The 20,349-nt window shown below is 33.9% G+C and overlaps 1 protein-coding gene across 8 annotated transcripts in view; it reads left to right on the forward strand.

Annotated features, from left to right (window-relative positions):
- Positions 1-20,349, forward strand: part of RALGAPA1 (Ral GTPase activating protein catalytic subunit alpha 1) — a 221,005-nt gene that overhangs the window by 194,944 nt on the left and 5,712 nt on the right. For 4 of the 8 annotated variants that reach the window (XM_067737451.1, XM_067737465.1, XM_067737491.1 and 1 more), the window contains one exon: positions 15,114-15,238. In XM_067737451.1, the coding sequence (XP_067593552.1) occupies positions 15,114-15,238 (125 nt within the window). Of the gene's footprint in view, positions 1-15,113; positions 15,239-15,835; positions 15,867-17,782; positions 17,814-18,685; positions 19,077-20,349 lie in introns of those variants that run through there. The other 4 variants (XR_010943440.1, XM_067737461.1, XM_067737483.1 and 1 more) reach the window with 3 other exon arrangements.

A 20,349-nucleotide genomic window follows, 5' to 3' on the forward strand; every position in this document is an offset into this window, starting at 1 on the left:
CCACATACGTTTTCTTCTTTTAATGAAAATTGACTTAAGCAATCTGATTTCTATGTAATTTCTCACGTATTCTGATACTGTGGAATGGAATTATAGGTGGATCATGGCATGTTACATTGCTTAAGCTTAATGTCATTTATATAGCATTTCTTATTTGTAGCGGTTACATCTTCACTTTGAGTTGAAAACTCAGATTTGACGTGGTCATTGTCATGAAATGTAAGGATTCAGTTTATTATATCCTGAATATCTCTAGAAAGGTAGCTAATCTTATAAGGAATATACAGATTATTATCTGTAAACTAATTTTGTCCGCATTGTCAACTCTACTGAGATTGACTTCTTTCTGACCTACGCCTCTTTACAGTTCCCCTGATCTTGATGTTTATCCTGAGGTTAGTGTTCTCCATCATTTCATTTAAGACACAGTTGAAAGAATGCCTTAAATCTTTTGGGAAAGTGATGAGAGCGAGATTAGATTGTAATACAAAACTCTTATTTGCCTCTTGTGTCAATAGGAACTCAATTTATTGAACTCACACAAACTATTTCAGGCCTGATATACAAACAACATGTAAAATGCACATCTTACCAAGTAGTTCAAGTATACCAATTAAAAGTGAGGATATAGCTTAATTTCTTTTACCTGCGCCTAAATTCATACTCTTAAGGACTAGTTCAGATTTGCACGTTACACTAGAGGTATAATAGCTGGATTTGCAGTTAGAAACATTGATTTTTTTTTTAACATCTTTATTGGAGTATAATTGCTTTACAATGGTGTGTTAGTTTCTGCTTTATAACAAAGTGGATCAGTTATACATATACATATGTTCCCATATCTCTTCCGTCTTGCGTCTCCCTCCCTCCCACCCTCCCTATCCCACCCCTCTAGGTGGTCACAAAGCACCGAGCTGATCTCCCTGTGCTATGCGGCTGCTTCCCACTAGCTATCTATTTTACGTTTGGTAGTGTATATAAGTCCATGCCACCCGAGGTCCACCTTGTGATCCTAGTCAAGTCCCAGAATCTCTAAACCTAACTTTCTTCATCTGTAAAAAAGATGCTAATACCCATCTCGGAATTGTTGTGAAGAATAAATGAGATAATGAATTTGGATGCACCTAGTAAATGAAATAAGGTACGTTATTTTGTGCAGTGATTAATTCTGTTATGTGTAAAGATTACAGTCAATATGAAACAGCTCTACCCAACAGCAAGGAATTGCCTAATTGGGTTTTTATGGTTGGTTGGTTGGTTGGTTAATTGATTGGATTGGATTTTTAGGCCTGTTTCATGAAGCTCTTAATAGTTAATCTTGCTGAGATGTTAATAAATAGCACATTGGAGAAAATTCTAAGATGAAGAGAGATAATTTCAGATGAAAACAGTAAACATGAACACTTTATTTACACAGCAGATGTGAGCAACTTCTATCAGGAAAACCACTTCTGGAACTATCAGAGTAAAAATATTAAATCAGACAGATCAAACAAATTTTTCTTGACTTAGAAGCTTGAATTTAGAAGCTATATAGAAGTTATTTTCCCATGCTATTTAAATATATAATAGAGATACTCAGCCTTTGCTAATCTGAAGAACATGTAGTCATCTTTCACAAAGATTCACAAAGGTGTATATTAATTCTAAACGTTGGAGGAAATAACTTCATATAAGTACTGATAGATTACTTGATTTTATATTTTTTAAAGATAGAGTTTATTCATTTTTTAAAATTTTTTGTTTATTTATTTTTGGTCTTCATTGCTGCACATTGTCGCAGTGAGCAGGGGCTACTCTTCCTTGCAGTGCGCAGGCTTCTCATTGTGGTGGCCTCTCCTGTTGCAGAGCATGGGCTCTAGGCACACGGGCTTCAGTGGTTGTGGCTTGTGGGCTCTAGAGCACAGGCTTAGTAGTTGGGGCGCACAGGCTTAGTTGCTCCGCAGCATGTGGGATCCCAGACCAGGGATTGAACCCGTGTGCCCTGCATTGGCAGGTGGATTCTTAACCACTGTGCCACCAGGGAAGCCCAATTACTTGATTTTTAAATGAAAGTTTATACAATAAATTACAACTAGATGTTTTTGAGATATTGAAATATAAATGTCTTTTCATTTTAAGTAACAATACATATTTCAGAAATATAAAATTTTAAATGTATATTTTTGACAAATTCAGATTTTGACAAATTTCCTTAAGCTCCCATTAAGGAAAAAAAATCATGTGCTCTAAAACAGATCAATAAAACAAAAGAAATTACAACAAAAACTGAGATAGAAGTAGGCTTTGAAAACCATCAGAGTTACTATTTTAATCCTCATAAGAGAAATGAAGGAGTAAAAGAATATGTAATAAACTCAATTATATTTGGATAATTGTACTGCTGTGTCAGTTATTTTATGCCCAGTAAAAGTACCCACTAAGATTCCACAGCATAAATTGTGCTATTTATGATCATTAAGTACAGCTTAAATTTTATCCTAGGAACATCTTCTGTATCTGTGAATCTAATGTTGTTCACTAAATGAGGACAATATTGATTGTCATATGCTGCCCAAATCGATCATGCTGGCAGCCAGAATTACAGTAATCTGTCAGTATTGATGACTGTCTTTCAAGCGTTGAAACCTCTCCTTTACTTCACTTGTTATTTCTTGCATTACTTGTACTTGAAAAGCATTTTCTTGCAACCTCTGACTTTGTCAGCTAGGTTTTTTGGGTTTTTTTTTTTTTGTTTCTTTTTTTGTCTCGAGCTCAATTTATTGGTTTGATCATGCAGTTAGAACTGAAATGCATCACTGGGGAGAAGGAGTAGGCACATCCTCAGTAACCATTGGACCTGAGGGGTATTTCAGGTTGATCTTAGTCATCATTTATTAATTACCTGTTGGAAGAGAGTGTATGTGTGTGTTGGTGGGGTTTGGGGTTTTTTTTGTTGTTTGTTTTTGGCTTTTTTGTATTAGGAATAATTCCAAAGCATTAATTTCATGATCTTAGCTATCATGACTTTTCCTTAAATAAAAATTTTAAAGTAATTATTTGTTTTGATCCTAGGGACATTTTGACTATGTATAAATGTTAAATATGTTGCTATCAAATATGTACTGTTTCTCTTCTGGTTTGGAAGTTCTGAAAGCTCTGAATCTGATAGTGCCGTGGAATGGGTTCCTCATTTTACAGTTAAAAAACCCTTTTTTTAAAACCTTTACATTAAGGCTTCTCTTTTTAATATGAGATTATACATAGAAATTTTCAGAAGTTACAGTATATAGTCATGTTGTATTCAGGTTCTCAGAGAAACAGTCAGTAGGATATGTGTATATACATAAGTACATAAAGAGAGAGACTGATTTTAAGGAATTGGCTGACACGGTTGTGGGTACTGGCAAGTCTGAAATCTGTGGGAGTTGGGGTAGAGTTGATGCAGTCTGAGTCAGAAGGCATCTGGAGATAGAATTTCTGCCTTCCTTGGGGACCTCAGTCTTTTCTCCTAAGGTCTTCAACTGACTGGATGAGACCCACCCACGTTATGGAGAGTAATCTGATATACTTTTCTCCTGATTTAAATGGTATTCACATCTGAAAAATACCTTCACAGCAACATCTAGGCTGGTGTTTGACCAAAAACTGGGTACCATGGCCTAGCCAAGTTGACATAAAATTAACCACATCCCATGTCCTAATTTTCTTAAGTTTTTCTTCTTAACCTTTCTAACTGCAAAATATAATTTGAAAAAAGAGTATAAATCCTAAATATACTATATGGTGAATAATTACAGTTTAACCACCACCAGGTCAAAAGATGCAACTGTACTGTTTTTCTTCTATCAAAAATATTTATTGATCACTTAAATGGTAATTGTAAAGATTTTGAGAGAAATGCAAAGACAAATCAGATGGTAATCTCTTCAATAATCTTATAATTTAATAGGGGAGATAATTATATGTACACTAAAAATTATAACACAAGGTAAAATATGTCACAGTAGGGTTGTAGATAAGATGCTGTGGGAGTTCCAAGGAAAAAGTCATTACTTTGGAGTAAGAAAATCAGGGAAGAATGTATAGAAAATCTGGGCCTCAAAGGGTGAGATTTGAGTGGATGGAATGCAGCATGTCTGTTATAATCTTGTAATTTATATTTTGAGCCTTTATGTGTGTGTGTGTGTGTATATATATATATATATATGTAATACATATATAATATTGTGAAATACACGTTTTGGGGGATGTTATAAAATAAAATAGTACCTTTAAAAAACACTTTCCTCCTAGATTTAATATTCTTTCCTCCCAAACCAATATTATTTGATTTCTTCTAATCTGTTTAGATTTGACTTTTTCGTAAATGCCAGAATTGGGTTTCTGTTTAACTTTATCAGACAAATTACCAGAAGTCAATGATCATTCTTCAATTAGTCACAGTTTGTTATCTCTGCAGTTCTACTACTCAAATGTAAAGAACCTGTTGCAAAAGTATGAGAGCCAAAACGAAATGAAATGTAATTGATTGGCTCCACTAATGCAGTTTGCCATTCATTACGATAGAACATTATAAAACCTCTTAGGGAGGCCCATCAATATTGCTGCCATTTCACGTTAGAAGAAAGTGAGTTTATTGAGAAACTGCACTTTATGTATCTACCGTCTTTTGTAGATCATTTCCTCAGAAGATAATATTGGTAAGTATAGACTGTCCTTAATTATAGTCCTTAATTATAAATTAATTATATTTAAAAATGTGGAGGCTGACTGTTGGGTAATCAGCCTGGGCTTCAGAGTCCAGAACCACTTATTAAGTGTGTCACTGTCTTTATGTCTAATTTTATTTAATCTGTAAAAGGAGTACCAAACTCAGGAGTGTTGTAAGGATTAAATGAGATTATCCACATGAAGCACTAAGCAGCCTGTCTGTCGTGTAGCAAGAGCTCAGAAAATGTGTTTTTACATACTGTTATACTTTTACATGTTGTTGACAAATGAAGTTTTTTATCCTATTCTGATAGTACATTGGCTTCACAGCGATAATAGCAAAGGAAAAGAAAACAGTACCACCATTTTACCTGTTTTCTCAAATCCAGTGTGACAGTATGGTCCATATATGCCAATCTATGGACAGTTGGGTTATATCATAGTGTACCAGAAAGAAAATAGGAGAACTCTATCAGGTGATTGTCAGACTGTTCCCTAAAAACAACAAAACTTGGAAGTTTCTCTGCTTCCATCTTTATTAACTTCTGACCTTTGCTAGAAAAGGATTTTTTTTTTCTATCAAACGCTATGTTGTTGATATTAGTGATGAAGGTGCACTGGTATGCTCACATTGTTATTAACTACACCTACTGCATAATGTGTAAGTTTTATTCTAGTCTTTATTTAAATAGAAAAACAGCAGTAGATTCAGATGCTATTTGGGGATTTCAGAGAGCAAAGAATGAAGGATGTAAAGCTGAAATTACTCTAACCTCGTTTAACATAGGAATTGCAGTGCTTTTAATCCATTATTTTCCTTTTACTAAATATATGGGATTTTGCTATTGAATTTTTAATAACTCAATAATGGAATTAAAATTAAACTATGGATCACAAATCTCCCCATTTTCTTCTAACTGCTTTTCCTCTCAAACGCTAGAATATAGCCTATTTAAATTTTAACTTTTGCTTGCCAAACCACTGTTACCGTCCATCTGTTCATGCCAATTGCGAAGAAGGTTCGGTTTTTAGTGAAGCTTTGCATTTCACATAAGGTATGCGAAATGAAATTTCACAAGGGACATGATGGATCCTGATTCTTAGCGATAAACCTTTGGGGCCATCAGGGTTGGCATATGGTCCAGTATGATATGAAGGCTTGGGTTCCCTGGCTTCACTTCTTTGGCGTGAAGCTGATAAAACCTGGCTCTTGAGTATTATTTCACTGGACACCAATCATGGGCAGCAGGAACTGCCCATTTAACTCTCTGTGGGAAGGAAGCCCAGAGAGCATTCACAATGGTACCATTGTCGAGTTGCAAACTGCTCTGAACAGCTTGACGGCACTAGGGAGGAGGGGAAGGGGTTGCTTTACTAATTGCTGTTCAGAAAAGAGAAGAAGCAAAAATAGCTGTTGTAGAATTGATGTTTCTACATTTACTTATTCTTTTGATAAGCGTGTTGACTTTTATTTAGCACATACCTACTATCAAAAAGAAAGCAAATAAATATATTTAAGCAACCACCTGTAGTAATTCCTTGTTAACATGCCATCATCTATTTTCAGCCCACCAGATTATAGCAGAGCAAAAGTCGGTTTGCTTCATTATATTTTTACCTTTAAATGAAATGAAAGTAATGTTTTGTTATCTTGATAGAAATTTAAAATAAGGGAAAGTGGATTAAAACCAGCACATTTACTATATCAGATAAGGTTAGAGACAGATTTGGCTTACGCTGTGCTTTTTAGAATTCCCAAATATCGTCTGAATACATACAAGCAATATTAATATAAAAATGTAACTTAATTTTATGCATAACAATCGTAAGTGCTAAAATAATCCACTAAGCAAATCTTAAGGTTACATACTGGATTTATCATTTAAATGAGTAGGTAATGCCTATTTCAGTCACTCATAATTGTCTTTCTCTCCTTGAATTCTATTTTGGGTATCTTTTTTAAATGTGAGTGTTGTTTCTTTGTTATGTGAGGCATTGTATGCTGTGATATTTGTATAAACACTACTCTGGGCCTTTCCATTTTCTTCTGGTCAGTCTAATCAAGCAGTTGGAGGTTCTGATGCAAAGAAACAATGATCTACAACTTAAAAAAAATTAAAGCTTTTTCAGCCCCCAGAATCCTGACCCCACAGTATATTTCCATAGATGATTCCTATTTTCAGCAGAACTTAAGTTGACTAAATTATACTGCAGTATTGTAAGTTATGCAACATGTCCTTTCAAAGGATCAGGGAGAAATATTTTAAGAAAAAATTTTTAATCTATAGATTTTAAAAAATGGGGTGTTCTTGCTAAACTGAGGGAAAATCAAATGCATGTTTTATAAAATTAGTAACAGTAAGATTTACTAGTATTGCATCTCTTCATGTCCCCTTAAATTATTTTAGTAAATGGGCACCAGTGCAATATTTCAAAAACAATAATTCATTGAATGCCCATTCTTCCTTTTACTGCAGAATAGATTGTAGTTAAGTCAAGATTAATGGGTAGATTTTAATGTTAAAGTCCAGTCGCTGAGCCTATTATTCCCTGGGGGCATATAGTGCATTAGTTTAAGCCAATATACTGTTTATCATAGATGCTATGACACTGTCTTAAATGACAGTTTGCTGTACTTTGTAACTACTTACCATGATAATAAATCACTTTTTTTGTACTCCTGATAATTATAGCATTTAAACAGAATCTTAATTAAGTTAGTGCACATTTAGGTAGAGATAACACTTAAGTAATTGTACACTGTAAAATTTCACTTAGTTATTTTTTTCCTTTTTGCAGTCTTCTCATAGAACCCAAGTTTAGTACTTAGTCCAAACGCAGACATTCATTTCCTCAACTTAATGTACTGAAATTTTTGTTCCTAAGAGGAACAACACAGTGATTGTTCCTAGTCTCCCCCCAATATTTTTTAAACTCTTACTGTAATACTAGTAATTTTGAAGCAGGTCTCTGTTGACTATGAAAGTCTCATTATTACTTAATGGTAGTATTTTCAAGCAGATCTTAACCAAGAAGGAGAGCACAAAATTTTAATTTCATTAAATTTGAAATCCAGGTAACTTAGTTTTTCTTTTAGATGTTTTGTTTCATACAACTTTCATGAAAGTGTAATAGATACACATATTTGATAATCATGTTAGTCCTTTTTAGAAACTGCCAGTGATTATTAGATTATTAAATCAGGAAGGATTTTCAGAACCTTTAGGTAGGTTTAAATTTTTAATCCTATTTATTTAAGGTTAATCTTTTTAAATGTATTTACATGAAGTTTGTTAGAATTGGGCTTATCAACGTTTTACTTAATGTTTTCATTTAGTAATTGACTGATTTATGAGCAATTATATATGGTCCAAATTTTATACAGCTCCAGCTTTCAATAATAGGACTATCCTCACAGTGCCTTAGCACCTGTTATGGATTTTCAGTCATCTGGCAGCCCATGGGACTTAGATAAAGAAGTACCAGGTGTCCTGCCTGTCTCCTAATTGAGACGCAGTGAAAACAATATAGACTTGGCAGCATGCTTAAAAGGATGGATTAAAGCCCAGCTTTGTCTACTCTGACAAATCACAGCTTTTCCTTCATGGTGTAGATAGTATCAACTACTAAAGAATTTCATTAATATAAAGCATCATAAAAATCATATACAATAATTGGTCATAACCTGTTGCAGATTTTCAGAATTTCTAATAACATAGTACAAATAATTCCAAGATTCATGCTGTTTATTTAGGGGAATTTTATTTTTTACTGCATATGAACTAGACTGCATGTTTCTTAAAGAAATTAGCTACTGTAGGAAAGAAATGGAATATTAATTAATGTACTAGATCTTCTTTATAAAGTAAGCAATATAGTTTACTTTTATTTTATAAATGAGCAGTGCCTATTAGTCCATGGGATACTTAATTGCCCTGTATATTTCAGGGAAGTATGCCACTTTACTCCTGATAATAATAATTATTAGATCCTGCAGATGTAATTGCAGAATATATCTACCCATATTCTATATCTCAATAAAATTCTTATTTTTCATTAAGTTTTCAAGACCCTGTGTAATGATACTGACTCAGAATGTTTGAAGATACTTCAAGGCCTTTTAGAACTAAAAAGTCAACTGTGGTTTATTTTCTCAGTTTTATTTTAGATCATGTCATGGATTTTTATTACTATACTACATATGATATTCTAGTATATAAACAAAGATTTTTGAAAAATTGCCAATCTTAGAACTTAAGCTAGTAGTCATTGTGTTGGCCATCCTTGAGCTGGCTAAAATGCCTTTTATACTTTTTTTTCCCCATCTAAAATCCAGATCATTGAGATTGTCTGTAGAAAGAGCACTGGACTATTAAATGACCAAGGTTCTAGTCCGAACTCTACTGGTCAGCAGCTTTGTTTTTCTGAGCGAACCTTTATATTCTCCTTCGAGGCAAGGCTTATTGCTGAATAAACATTTTGCTGATTTTGCTAAGTTTCCTGACATTAACGTTTGTAGATCATTGTTGTATCCTTCCTCTAGTTCTAACTAAAATTATCACAACCAATAGGGCAAAATGTTTATTTCAATGCTAAATTGTAATGAGTTGTAATTACTTTCAACATTTATAGAATTTCTTCTGTAGGCAATTATTATAATTTTTTAAGAAATTAATATCAATTTTCTTTTAATGTTACACCTTACATATGTATACATTGTGCTTTACTCACTTTTTCTTCTTCCGGAGAAGGTCAGCAAGATTAAGGGTAGAGGTGGAACCAGACTCTCTCTGTAAGTTCAATCCTAGGAGAGTCCCAACTGTATTTGCCCCAGAGGGCTTTGTCTCTGGGGAGCCAAAGTGAGATTAGAGGAAGGGGGCTGTCTGCATAACAGGCTCCTAATCAACTACCAAACCAACTTTATTCATTCATTCTATAATTTATAAACAGTCATTGAGTGCTGCTAGGCCCTGTGCTAGGTGCTAGAGATACAAAGATAAAAAGGCATGGCCTCCACCCTCAGACATTAGTCTCCCACTAGTTTATTAGGAGAACAAGCGTGAGGAAAGAGGCACGCTTGATGCTTAACAACTGGCTCTGGAGAGCAGGAGGAGGCCTCGATTTGTGGCATTTTTTGAGTTCTATGATGTGAAAACTCCCACCATAGCCAATTTCAAACTACCAACCATCTTACAGACTTTGTAAATATTGTAAGTAGTACTTGCAAGAAATTTTTAATAGGTAAAACTCTTTCTCTTCCTGCAATTACTGTTCTTGGAATTTTGTATACAGAGAAGGGAGATGAAATTCCTGACTGCTAAAATGACAAAGAAACCACATTAATATGAGTGTGGGCAAGTGCTTACTAAATTAGGAATTTCAGAATGGGCCCTAAATCCCTGAGGCTATGCTGTTGAGCACAGATATAGACACTTCATGCTTTGCCTTTACTTAAAAAGGAGCCGGTAGTTTTTTCTTGTTTAGGAAAGAAAATATTAAACCTGAATTTAAGAGGAAATTAGTTAAGCAATGATATGCCTTTGTTGTCTGTCTGTAATTTTCGTAACTCCTTTTTGTGAAAAATTATACTTTATATTCTTGCTATGTACAACATACATATATACAAACATAAACATATATACATATACACATGTACATATACTTACACACACACAAATTTCTATTTCTTTGAGACTAGTCACAAATTACATTGGACCTAAGTATTTATACAACCTCCTGGGCGTGCCATGGAATTAATGATCACAAAACTGAAAGTTATGCCTTTTCTGACAGCAGAAGCAGTTCAAAATTACATTGTATTATTAAGAATTATTGTGGCGAATGAAGGGTTGTTGCTTCTTTAAAAACCAAATCTACCTTTTATCTGTTCTCCCTATATATTAGTAAAGTTGAAAAAAGTGTTTCTAATTAACTGTCTGCAGTCTCTTTTCTTCATATTGTGTTTTTTCTCATGAGAAATCAGAGTTTTCTCTTACCAGAATAAGTCAGAAGTTCCTCTCGTACATAACATAAACAAGAAATATTATCAGAGTTCTTGCACATGTACACAGGTATATTTCTTAAACTGATGATACTGAAAATTGTCCTAGTGGAGACAGCACCTGCTATTTACAAAGACTTGAGTCAAAGGTCAAAATAACTATTTTCATCACAGATGTAGAGGGACTTTTGGGTTACTTTGTATTTATATCCTTTATCTTCAGCAGCCCTATGACATAAATAGGAGCAGGTGGGGGGATCTCCATTTAACATTCAGAGAAACTGTGGCACAGAGAATTCATGCATCTCTTTCCAGGAGTGGGCTGAAACTGAACCCTAGTTTCATAACAGCTGGGCTTGACACAGTGACAGGGGGCCATTATTATTTCATATGATAAGTTTAAAATCAAAAGTAGTTAATTGAATACTGATATTAACTTCATATTAATGAAATACAGATTGGGTTTAAACTATTTATTTATACTATAAAAATCATTCAGTTCCCTTTTCTTATTTTCAGAATGGTAATATTCCTTCCCCCATTTCTATTTTTGCAGAAAGTAGAAGGAAGGAGGATTAGTGGATAATTATATTGCTGTGATTGCAGCACCTGTGTGTTATTTCTTTTGATTGGCTAGTTCTGTATTAAAGATTCCTACCAGCTAAAAGTCTCCTTCATCAAATGGCTTTTTCTTAGCTAGTTTTGGCTTGGGTTGTTTTAGATTTGCAACAAAAACCGTCTTAATTCAACTTAGACTTGTACTTTAAATTTTGTTCTGAATTTGTAAGTTTACCATCATCTTTTTATCATTTCACCCATTTCAATTTAATTTCAACGCCAGTGGCAACACACAGTCACAGTAGGAATATAGCTTGAGCTTATCCTGTTGTTATTAGCCATCAAGTTTGCGTATGCCACTCAATTTATAGGTACTAATAACTCTTCCCTAGAGAGCTGCCTTTTAAGGAATAAGTGTCTAACATATTATAAGGAGATATAGGAATTAACTATTTTGGACTATGGTTACCATTGCAGACGCTAACATCACTGTTTGGAACTTTATCATCATCTCAATCACAAAAAATACCTTGTTTGTGGACTCAGGACTATTGTTTAAGTACTTAGAGTTCATTATATCTCCTTAATATATGTTTTCCAAAGTAAAAGGGGAAAAGATGTAAGTACTGTAGATTGGGTTGCTTTCATATTGTTTATTTATTTATTTGACTACATCACACTTGGAAAATTAGAATATTTAGCTGTTAGAAGGTGAGTTACTGTAGTCTATAATAATTTACTAAGCTAACAGTATTTTCTGAAAATAATCCCCCAGAAGGAAACTTCAGACAGTGGGCTAATTTGTAATAACTGTTGCAGTTTTCATTTAAATTCAACAATTAATGATTGTTTTCCTTCACTCTGCCACCTATACTTGAACTTTAAAAAATTGTTTTAGAAAGCATCATTTTCTCTAATTACAATTTTTTGCAGTTTTATTAAATACATCATGTGTTTTTATACAAAATGAATACATTATGTCTAGATAATTTTAGTTTCTATAGCTTTATATATTAGGGTTTCTTCAGAGTTTTATGAATCTCCTTTTGTATAGTGAAATAGAATTACACTTCAGAATGTATCTTTAAGAACCTGGGAGCAGGACAGGAATAAAGATGCAGACGTAGAGAATGGACTTGAGGACACAGGGAGGGGGAAGGGTAAGCTGGGACGACATGAGAGAGTGGCATTGACATATATACACTACCAAATGTAAAACGGATAGCTAGTGGGAAGCAGCGCATAGCACAGGAAGATCAGCTTGGTGCTTTGTGACCACCTAGAGGGGTGGGAGGGAGACAAAAGAGGGAGGGGATATGGGGATACATGTATATGTATAGCTGATTCACTTTGTTATACAGCAGAAACTAACACAACAATGTAAAGCAATTATACTCCAATAAAGATGTTAAAAAAATAAATGTATCTTCTCTAGATATTCATTTCTTGCTCTAATAATCTCCTTGCTTTAGAAATATTAAATTTGCTTTCTCTCTGCCTAATTTTTGTGTAAACTCTAAATGTAATAAGGTAAAGTAAAATATTTCATTTATAGGCCCTCTGAAAGTAGAGCATTTTTAAAAGTAGGTAGGTGTCTCCACCCTACTTTTCATGAAGCATTTTACCCATTCAAGTAGACTTTTAAAAACAGCTTGTTTTGATAGCAGACTGTTCTCCTGTGGGCCTTCAGCCTTTGCTTCCTGGCAGCACCTTTGGTGCGAAAAGAGAGTGATCAATTGGGAGACTATCAGTGCCAGCATGCATAGAGTGATAAGTTAACACACCACTGGGAATTTCTAGGGCCCACCAAGATACTTCACTTCTAATGTGCTAACAAGCTCATTTTTCTACCTCTTGCCTCTTCAGTTATTTTTTTTCTCAGAAGAGCTTAGAAGTTGAGTGCATCAGGCATAATGAAAAGCCCTGTAGGAGGGAGAAGCAATAACCCCATTTTTCCCTTTTCAGCCAAATAGAAAATTAGTTTCTGGTAATACACAAAGGCCAGTATTTTTTGTACAAGGGGCACTGCTGTGAATCAAAGGACTCTATTAACTGCAGAAAATTCGGCAGCTGTGAATCTCCCCCAATGAGAAAAGTACTTTCCAACAAGTTGTGAGATATGTGGTATTATTTAGATTGAACCATCAGTTTCATCCCCTTTCATTTATAACCATATACCCTCTTTTAAAAGTGTGCTATATTACTTTTCTGTGTTAACACTCAAAAACGTCTATATGATCCTTCCATAAAATCCTTTCAATATAGCATCTTGTCCTGTTGCTACCCATTTCAGGAGTAAAATTCTTTTGAAGTTCAACCCCAGAATTGAAAATAATGGATTGCCAGGAATTGGAATTAAGATTATTTCAATATTTGATACATAAAATAAATTGTAATATAAGAAGAGGTTACTCAAGTCATTTAGGTGGCAAAAGACATCACAGTCTAAGTCAAGTGCATAATGAATATAGACTTACCTTTAACTCTTTTTTTTTTCTTTTCTCAATCAATAATCTTTTGTAAATGTAACTGGCTATGGTTCAGTATCTCCCACTGAATTAACATTTTAAATTATCTTCCTCTCAAAATTTTTTCTTGGTCTTGATTGTAGACTCGGTCTACATTCTCTGGAACTAAAGGATTATAGCAATTGAATTGCAACTTTAAAAAGAGAGAGAATAATGAATTTTGAGGGTAAAATATTAAAATGGGTTTTGGGGAAAATTCAATGAATAAAGAAGAACCAATAAGCAAATTTTTATTATCCTTTACACTTAGTTAAATGTCTTAGGTAAAGCCTATCAACATAGCACACTGAGTACAGCTGGAAAACTTTTAAAAGTTGTAGAAGAAAGGTTAACTGATTTCTCAGTTCAGGAACTATACGACATGAAGTCAGCATGTGAGTTTTTCCTGATAATTGTATGTTGCTGCCTGCTGCTCTACATTTTGACAGCCATTTCCATAGTTGCTTTCGTGAACAACAGAAAAATTCTCTCTCTTTCTCGCCCTCTCTGTGCTAACAGCACAATCAGGCCTGCTGAAACAGGAAGCCTGGAGTGGGTTGTTCAAAAGCAACAACACTTCAAGGTACTGGTTGCTTGTCAATAATATCAGAGAAGAAAATGTGGTGAAAGGGAAGTACAGTATTTTTCTGTCAGTGTCAGTGCCCTGTAGATGCTTTGTTAGACGGTATGTAGGAGTCCTGTGGACTCTCTGCAAATATTCCTGCTTGTTTCAGTGTTATAATTGACTAGGTATTTTTTCCTGACATACAGATTCAGCTGTGTATTTATCTTAACTGCATGGAGTTAAGTTCGAGGATTACAGCAACAGTAGTCTTCCATTCAAAATGAGAACAATTGTTGGGAAAATGCAGGGATTTTAGAAAAAGATGATATGCAGGAATTTTTCACAATAAATTATTACAAATGAAGAACAGAATTTCAGACATAGTATTTTAAGCATTATAGTATTTATCGCGTGGCTTTTCAGAGTACATCTGCAGATCGAAGCTGATTAACGAGATAAGAGGAGCCCTAGGCTGACCTGATAGCAGTTGAATCCTTTCCCAAGTAAACTGTTGCCTTTCTTTCTTCCAGCAGTTTACTATTGATTATTTTCTAATAAATGTCTTCCTGTTAAGCTGCCAGGTATAGTGGTATCCTGAAGAGTAAACTTATGTTAAAAGCTACATTTTTTTCTCTTTAAAAAGCTGTACTTTTAATGATATGCAAGAATAGTTAATAATTATATTTATTAAGAAGTAATGGCTTAGCAGTGATAGTAGTCCTTTTTGATGCAATCGGTTCTTTCCCAATGTATGCTGCATTTAAGTTCACCCTTAACTGAAGGAAATCAGCTATGAGGAGAGAGCGCGATATCTGCAAACGATTGTCCAGCACCATTTAGAACCAACGACATTTGAAGATTTTGCAGCACAGGTTTTTTCTCCAGCTCCCTACCATCATTTACCATCTGATGCCGGTAAGATTAAAAGCAAGTATTAGTTACTGTTCATTATTGGAACTTGAAATGCAATACCCTTTTGTTCTAAAAAACTCTTAAAATAATGGAAAACTTGCTTGAATAAACTTCCAGTCATTGAAATATAAATATTCTTCATCATTATTTTCATATTTGGCCTTTAAATTTGATTTATACTTTCTTTTACCTAAATACAGTTCCTTTAAAAGTCAACAGTCTTCATAAAAGCACATACACTACATTTTATCTGAGCTAATGGGCAGTAACTATTGTGTTTCACGGAATCGTTACTGAAGTATCTGCAAAAGAAATACAAGTTGAGCAGGCACTCTCAACTTCAGAGGATCAAATTTTATGGCCAAGAATATTACCTTATCATTTCTAATTTTACAAATAAAGTTAACATAATTGGTCTAGATTTAGAAGTACTTAGAGTAAATTATTTTGTAATATTTAAAGATTATAAGAGGGTACTGCATTTTTACAATTAACTAATTTTGAAGAAATCAGTAAGAAAAAAATGACTCATGGCCTTCCTATTCTGTAATTCTTTGCACTCCTTATGATTGTTTCATTTATTTTATTTTCCCTCTTTAGATCATTAAATATCAGTTCTGTTTATCTGAAGGTAAGACAAAGTGTCAAACAAAACACCCTTTGTTCTTCCCCCATTTCCTTTTTTAAAAATTAGCAAGCACTAAGCTTGTAACTCAGTTAAGCAAACTTAACACTGCCCTGGTTCATACTAAACATTTCAGAAATTGTCACTAAATTTCTTCCAGAATTATACTTACTAACTTAGGTCTGCATGAAACACTAACACTGGTTCTGGGATAAAAATAACTAATAATAGAACCCTTGGTTGAAGTTAGTTACACCTTGTTGTATTGACCTTTTTGTTTCTCAGCATGAAAATGTAGTACTACTGAACTGAAAGGGTGTGTCTTTGTATTTTGTAATGTGTTGCATTGTTATTGGGTATCTTAACTCATCAAATAGTTATTCTGTTGTGTGCCTCACACCATACTAGGCACCTGAAATACAAAGATGACTGTTTTAATGATGTTCAAGGGAAGCAGGAAAAGAGAATACAATATACCTGAAGTTCATCTTAATAAGCCTTCAGATTCTCTTCATATTATATAAGTTTTCTTTATATTAAGTAGTTTAAGAGGCACAGTACTGGCCTTTACTGGCCTAATTTGCTTGCAAAAAAAATTACTGTAATTCTCAATTAAAGTCGATGAAATTAAAGCTTCCATTCCTGTCACCAATTAATTGGCCATTATAAAAATAATTTTACAAAAAAACTTGGAGCCCTTTCAATTAATTATATAAAAGACCTAGCAAAGAGAAAATTATATTAGACTGGGTTGACACTATCTAAAATTACACAGCTCGGCATAAGAAAGATGGTAAAAGAAAGATACTAAAAATAAATTAATGAACAACAAAATAAAAACTAGTTAAGTATACCTGGACATTTCATTTTTAATAATAGAGAATATCTGATAAAATATCAGACATTATTAAAATAGACATGAATAACACTTTTGTGTACCATACATAGAGTTGAGCCATAAATTTCACAAATGAAAAATATTGATAATAAAGCCACGTTCAGACTAACTTTTCCCCTTAAATGTATAAAGGCTGTCAGTTTTCATGTTGTAGCTGTTTACTAGCTGGAATCCTTCATATTCCTCTTCTTAATGTTCTTCTTATATTTTGCATATTATCCTGCACATTTGGCCAGATGTATAACATGGGAAGTAAGTAGTATTCTCACTTTCTGAGACATTAGGTAAAGAGTGATACAGCAGCCAAGTCAAGGCTCTTTGGTTAATTTTTTTAAATTGTCTTTGCCTTTAGGAACTGTTAGAAACATACACTTGAATTTTTAAAAGGTGTTTTTAAACACTGTAACTAACTTTTCCAGTATTACTTAATACATTTTTATGGGTTTTTTTGCAGACTTTAATAGTTATGAAAGATAAAAATTTTTATCAGTGGTTTTCAATTCAGCACAATAATATAAAAAGGAAATATTTACTCCTTTACAGTAGCAAAAACATTATGATATCTGAAGAATGCTTTTTTATTCCCAGTCATCTCAGATTTTGATTTTCCTGTCACAAACCAACCCATAAATGTAGAAGTCCCTTTAAAGTTGTAAGTCAAAGTTGAGAGAGAAGACATGAAATAGGCCATGTAATAGCCATATGGACCTGACTTATGTTTTTCAAAAATTACATAATGTGAAGATTTTTAGGTTCATTATTACTTTTTTTTTTTTTTTGCGGTACGCGGGCCTCTCACTGTCGTGGTCTCTCCCGTTGCGGAGCACAGGCTCCGGACGCGCAGGCTCAGTGGTCATGGTTCACGGGCCTAGCCGCTACGCGGCATGTGGGATCTTCCTGGACCGGGGCACGAACCCGTGTCCCCTGCATCGGCAGGCAGACTTTCAACCACTGTGCCACCAGGGAAGCCCCATTATTACTTTTTAACATGATGATAAAATTGATTTGCCCCATTGAGATTTAGATCATTAAATATCAGTTCTGTTTATCTGAAGGTAAGACAAAGTGTCAAACAAAACACCCTTTGTTCTTCCCCCATTTCCTTTTAACTTGTAATCGAGAATCAACCGCAGTTGAGATCAACTTTAGATATCCCATGCATACCCCATCCATATAAACTAATACTAATCAATACTAATGCAGTAAATTGAAATTACATTTTAAAGGAATACCAGTACGATAATCATATAAAGGATATAATCTATTCTTTCTAACCAAACCTATAATATAATACTATTCAGTGGAGTTGTGGAAAAATACTGTTTTAAGTTTGGCTTAAAACTTAACTTGGCTCAAGCTTATTTAAAACCTACTTCCTGGTTAACAGTAATGTATCAACTGTGATGACATTGAAATCCAATGGGGCTTCTTCTAGATAATTTTTAGTATTATTTAAATAGATACAAAATCATTTTTGGTATATCATAGTTGATCCATAAATTTCATAACTGTATTTTCTCAAAATGGACTGTCTGTGGCAGTAGACTGATACTTAAGGGAAATTATTTTTATCCCTAAGGTCACTGAGGGAGATATCGTGATGTCACACTTTGTTGATCTTCCATAACTACATTAAAACATTATTAGATTTTTCATGTCCTTTATTTAAAAAAAAATTACAGGAAAAAAATCCCTTTATCTTTGTCAGGCACGTGTGTGGAAAATATCAAAAGTTTTACTGTAACCTTCTTTTTTAACATTCATGAACACCTCTCCTCCGACTCTAAACTTTAAAATGAAATTACTTCTCTTCTTGGCCAGATTATATTGGCAGTTCAAAATCTAGATATTTTTCCCTAATGTCACGTTGTCTTTTCAAATCAAGTTGTTTTTTTCCCTCCCCCTCCAATTTTTTTTTAAATAAAAGAAAAATCTAGAATGCCAACAAGAAGAAACAGGATCCTGTTTTACTGCAAGTGCACAGTAAATATTAAGTTATCTTTCTTATTAAAAATACACACATAGAACAAATGTGTGGATACCAAGGGGGAAAGGGGTGGGGTGGGAGGAATTGGGAGATTGGGATTGACATATATACACTATTGATGCTATGTATAAAATAGATAACTAATGAGAACGTACTGTATGGCACAGGGAACTCTACTTAATGCACTATGGTGACCTAAATGGGAAGGAAATCCAAAAAAGAGGGGGGATATATGCACATGCATAGCTGATGCATTTTGCTGTACAGTAGAAACGCACACAACATTGTAAAGCAACTATACTCCAATAAAAATTAATTTTAAAAAAAAAAAGGGAAGAGGAGGAAAGGGAATGTGCAGAGCCAGACACAGCAATTTTGGAAAAAGGTAAAAGACAGCTGTTGAGGAGGAAGCCTGGTCTATCCACACCACACTTAAGAGCGGCCAACAGTAAGGGGTGGGGACACCCTGAACAGCACAGTGAGCCTTCGGGTCCAGTACAAATGTGTGTGCTGCCCGCAACAGAGAAAATGTATGTATAGCAAAAAAATAAAAATAAAATATATATATAATACACCCAGTTTTTTTCCAGTATTATGTCTTTTTACTATCATCAGCCATAAGTATTTTTCAATGCCTATTATGTAGCATATCTAGAATTACAGCTAATACTCTATTAGTTGAACTAGTATGTACCTCTCTTTGGATTTGTTTCTCTACAAATTAAGTTAGAGATTTTAGTATCAATACTTTAAAAATTAAAGGGGTGATTGGTATTTGACTCCCTCTATATATGCACATGTATATACATATAAATATATACACACATATGCATATATATGTACAGTTGACCCTTGAACAACATGGGTTTGAACTGCACAGGTCTACTTAAACATGCATTTTTTTTCAACAGTATATATTACAGTACTACACAATTTGAGATTGGTTGAATCCGTGGATGCAGAACCATAGACACAGAGGAACCAGAACCACCTATAGGGAGGAACTGCATGTATGGAGGGCTGACTATAAGTTATAGGCACATTATATAGAGGGTTGGCGCCCCTAGCCCCTACATTCAAGGGTCCACTGTATACATACATAAATATACGTATACATACATACCACTTTGCATAATTACCTTTAGAAAGCGTATAGGTTCCTATCTAAGTAAATCTTCTAAAAATTAGTAATAAGATTCAAATATTTCTATGCCATCAAAATAAGAGATAATCTAACAGTGATTTTGAAGACCTAGAGTAGTGTCTAATCTTCCTTAATTCTAACCTCAGTTTTGCTGTTAATTCACAAAATCTGTATTGCCACATGTAGATGAGATAGTATTATGATTGTAAGGCCCATCTCTTTGAATCTTTGAATGGAATGAATCATCAAAATTTAGCCATTAAACTTGTCTCCTTTTCCTAGGCTTTGAAATGATCTGGAAGAAAAGATTGTAGCTCTTCAGAAAAGATTGTAGCTCTTCAGAAGACAGTTATTTTATATATATCCTAAATATTATTTGTCAGTGCCAGTAGAAAATGTTTCCTTCAACATATAACATAAGCTATAAGTTTGTTTACTGTGTTTTTAAAAACAAATGTTT

The sequence above is a fragment of the Pseudorca crassidens genome, chromosome 1, assembly GCF_039906515.1.
Source record: "Pseudorca crassidens isolate mPseCra1 chromosome 1, mPseCra1.hap1, whole genome shotgun sequence".
Classification (NCBI taxonomy): Eukaryota; Metazoa; Chordata; class Mammalia; order Artiodactyla; family Delphinidae; genus Pseudorca; species Pseudorca crassidens.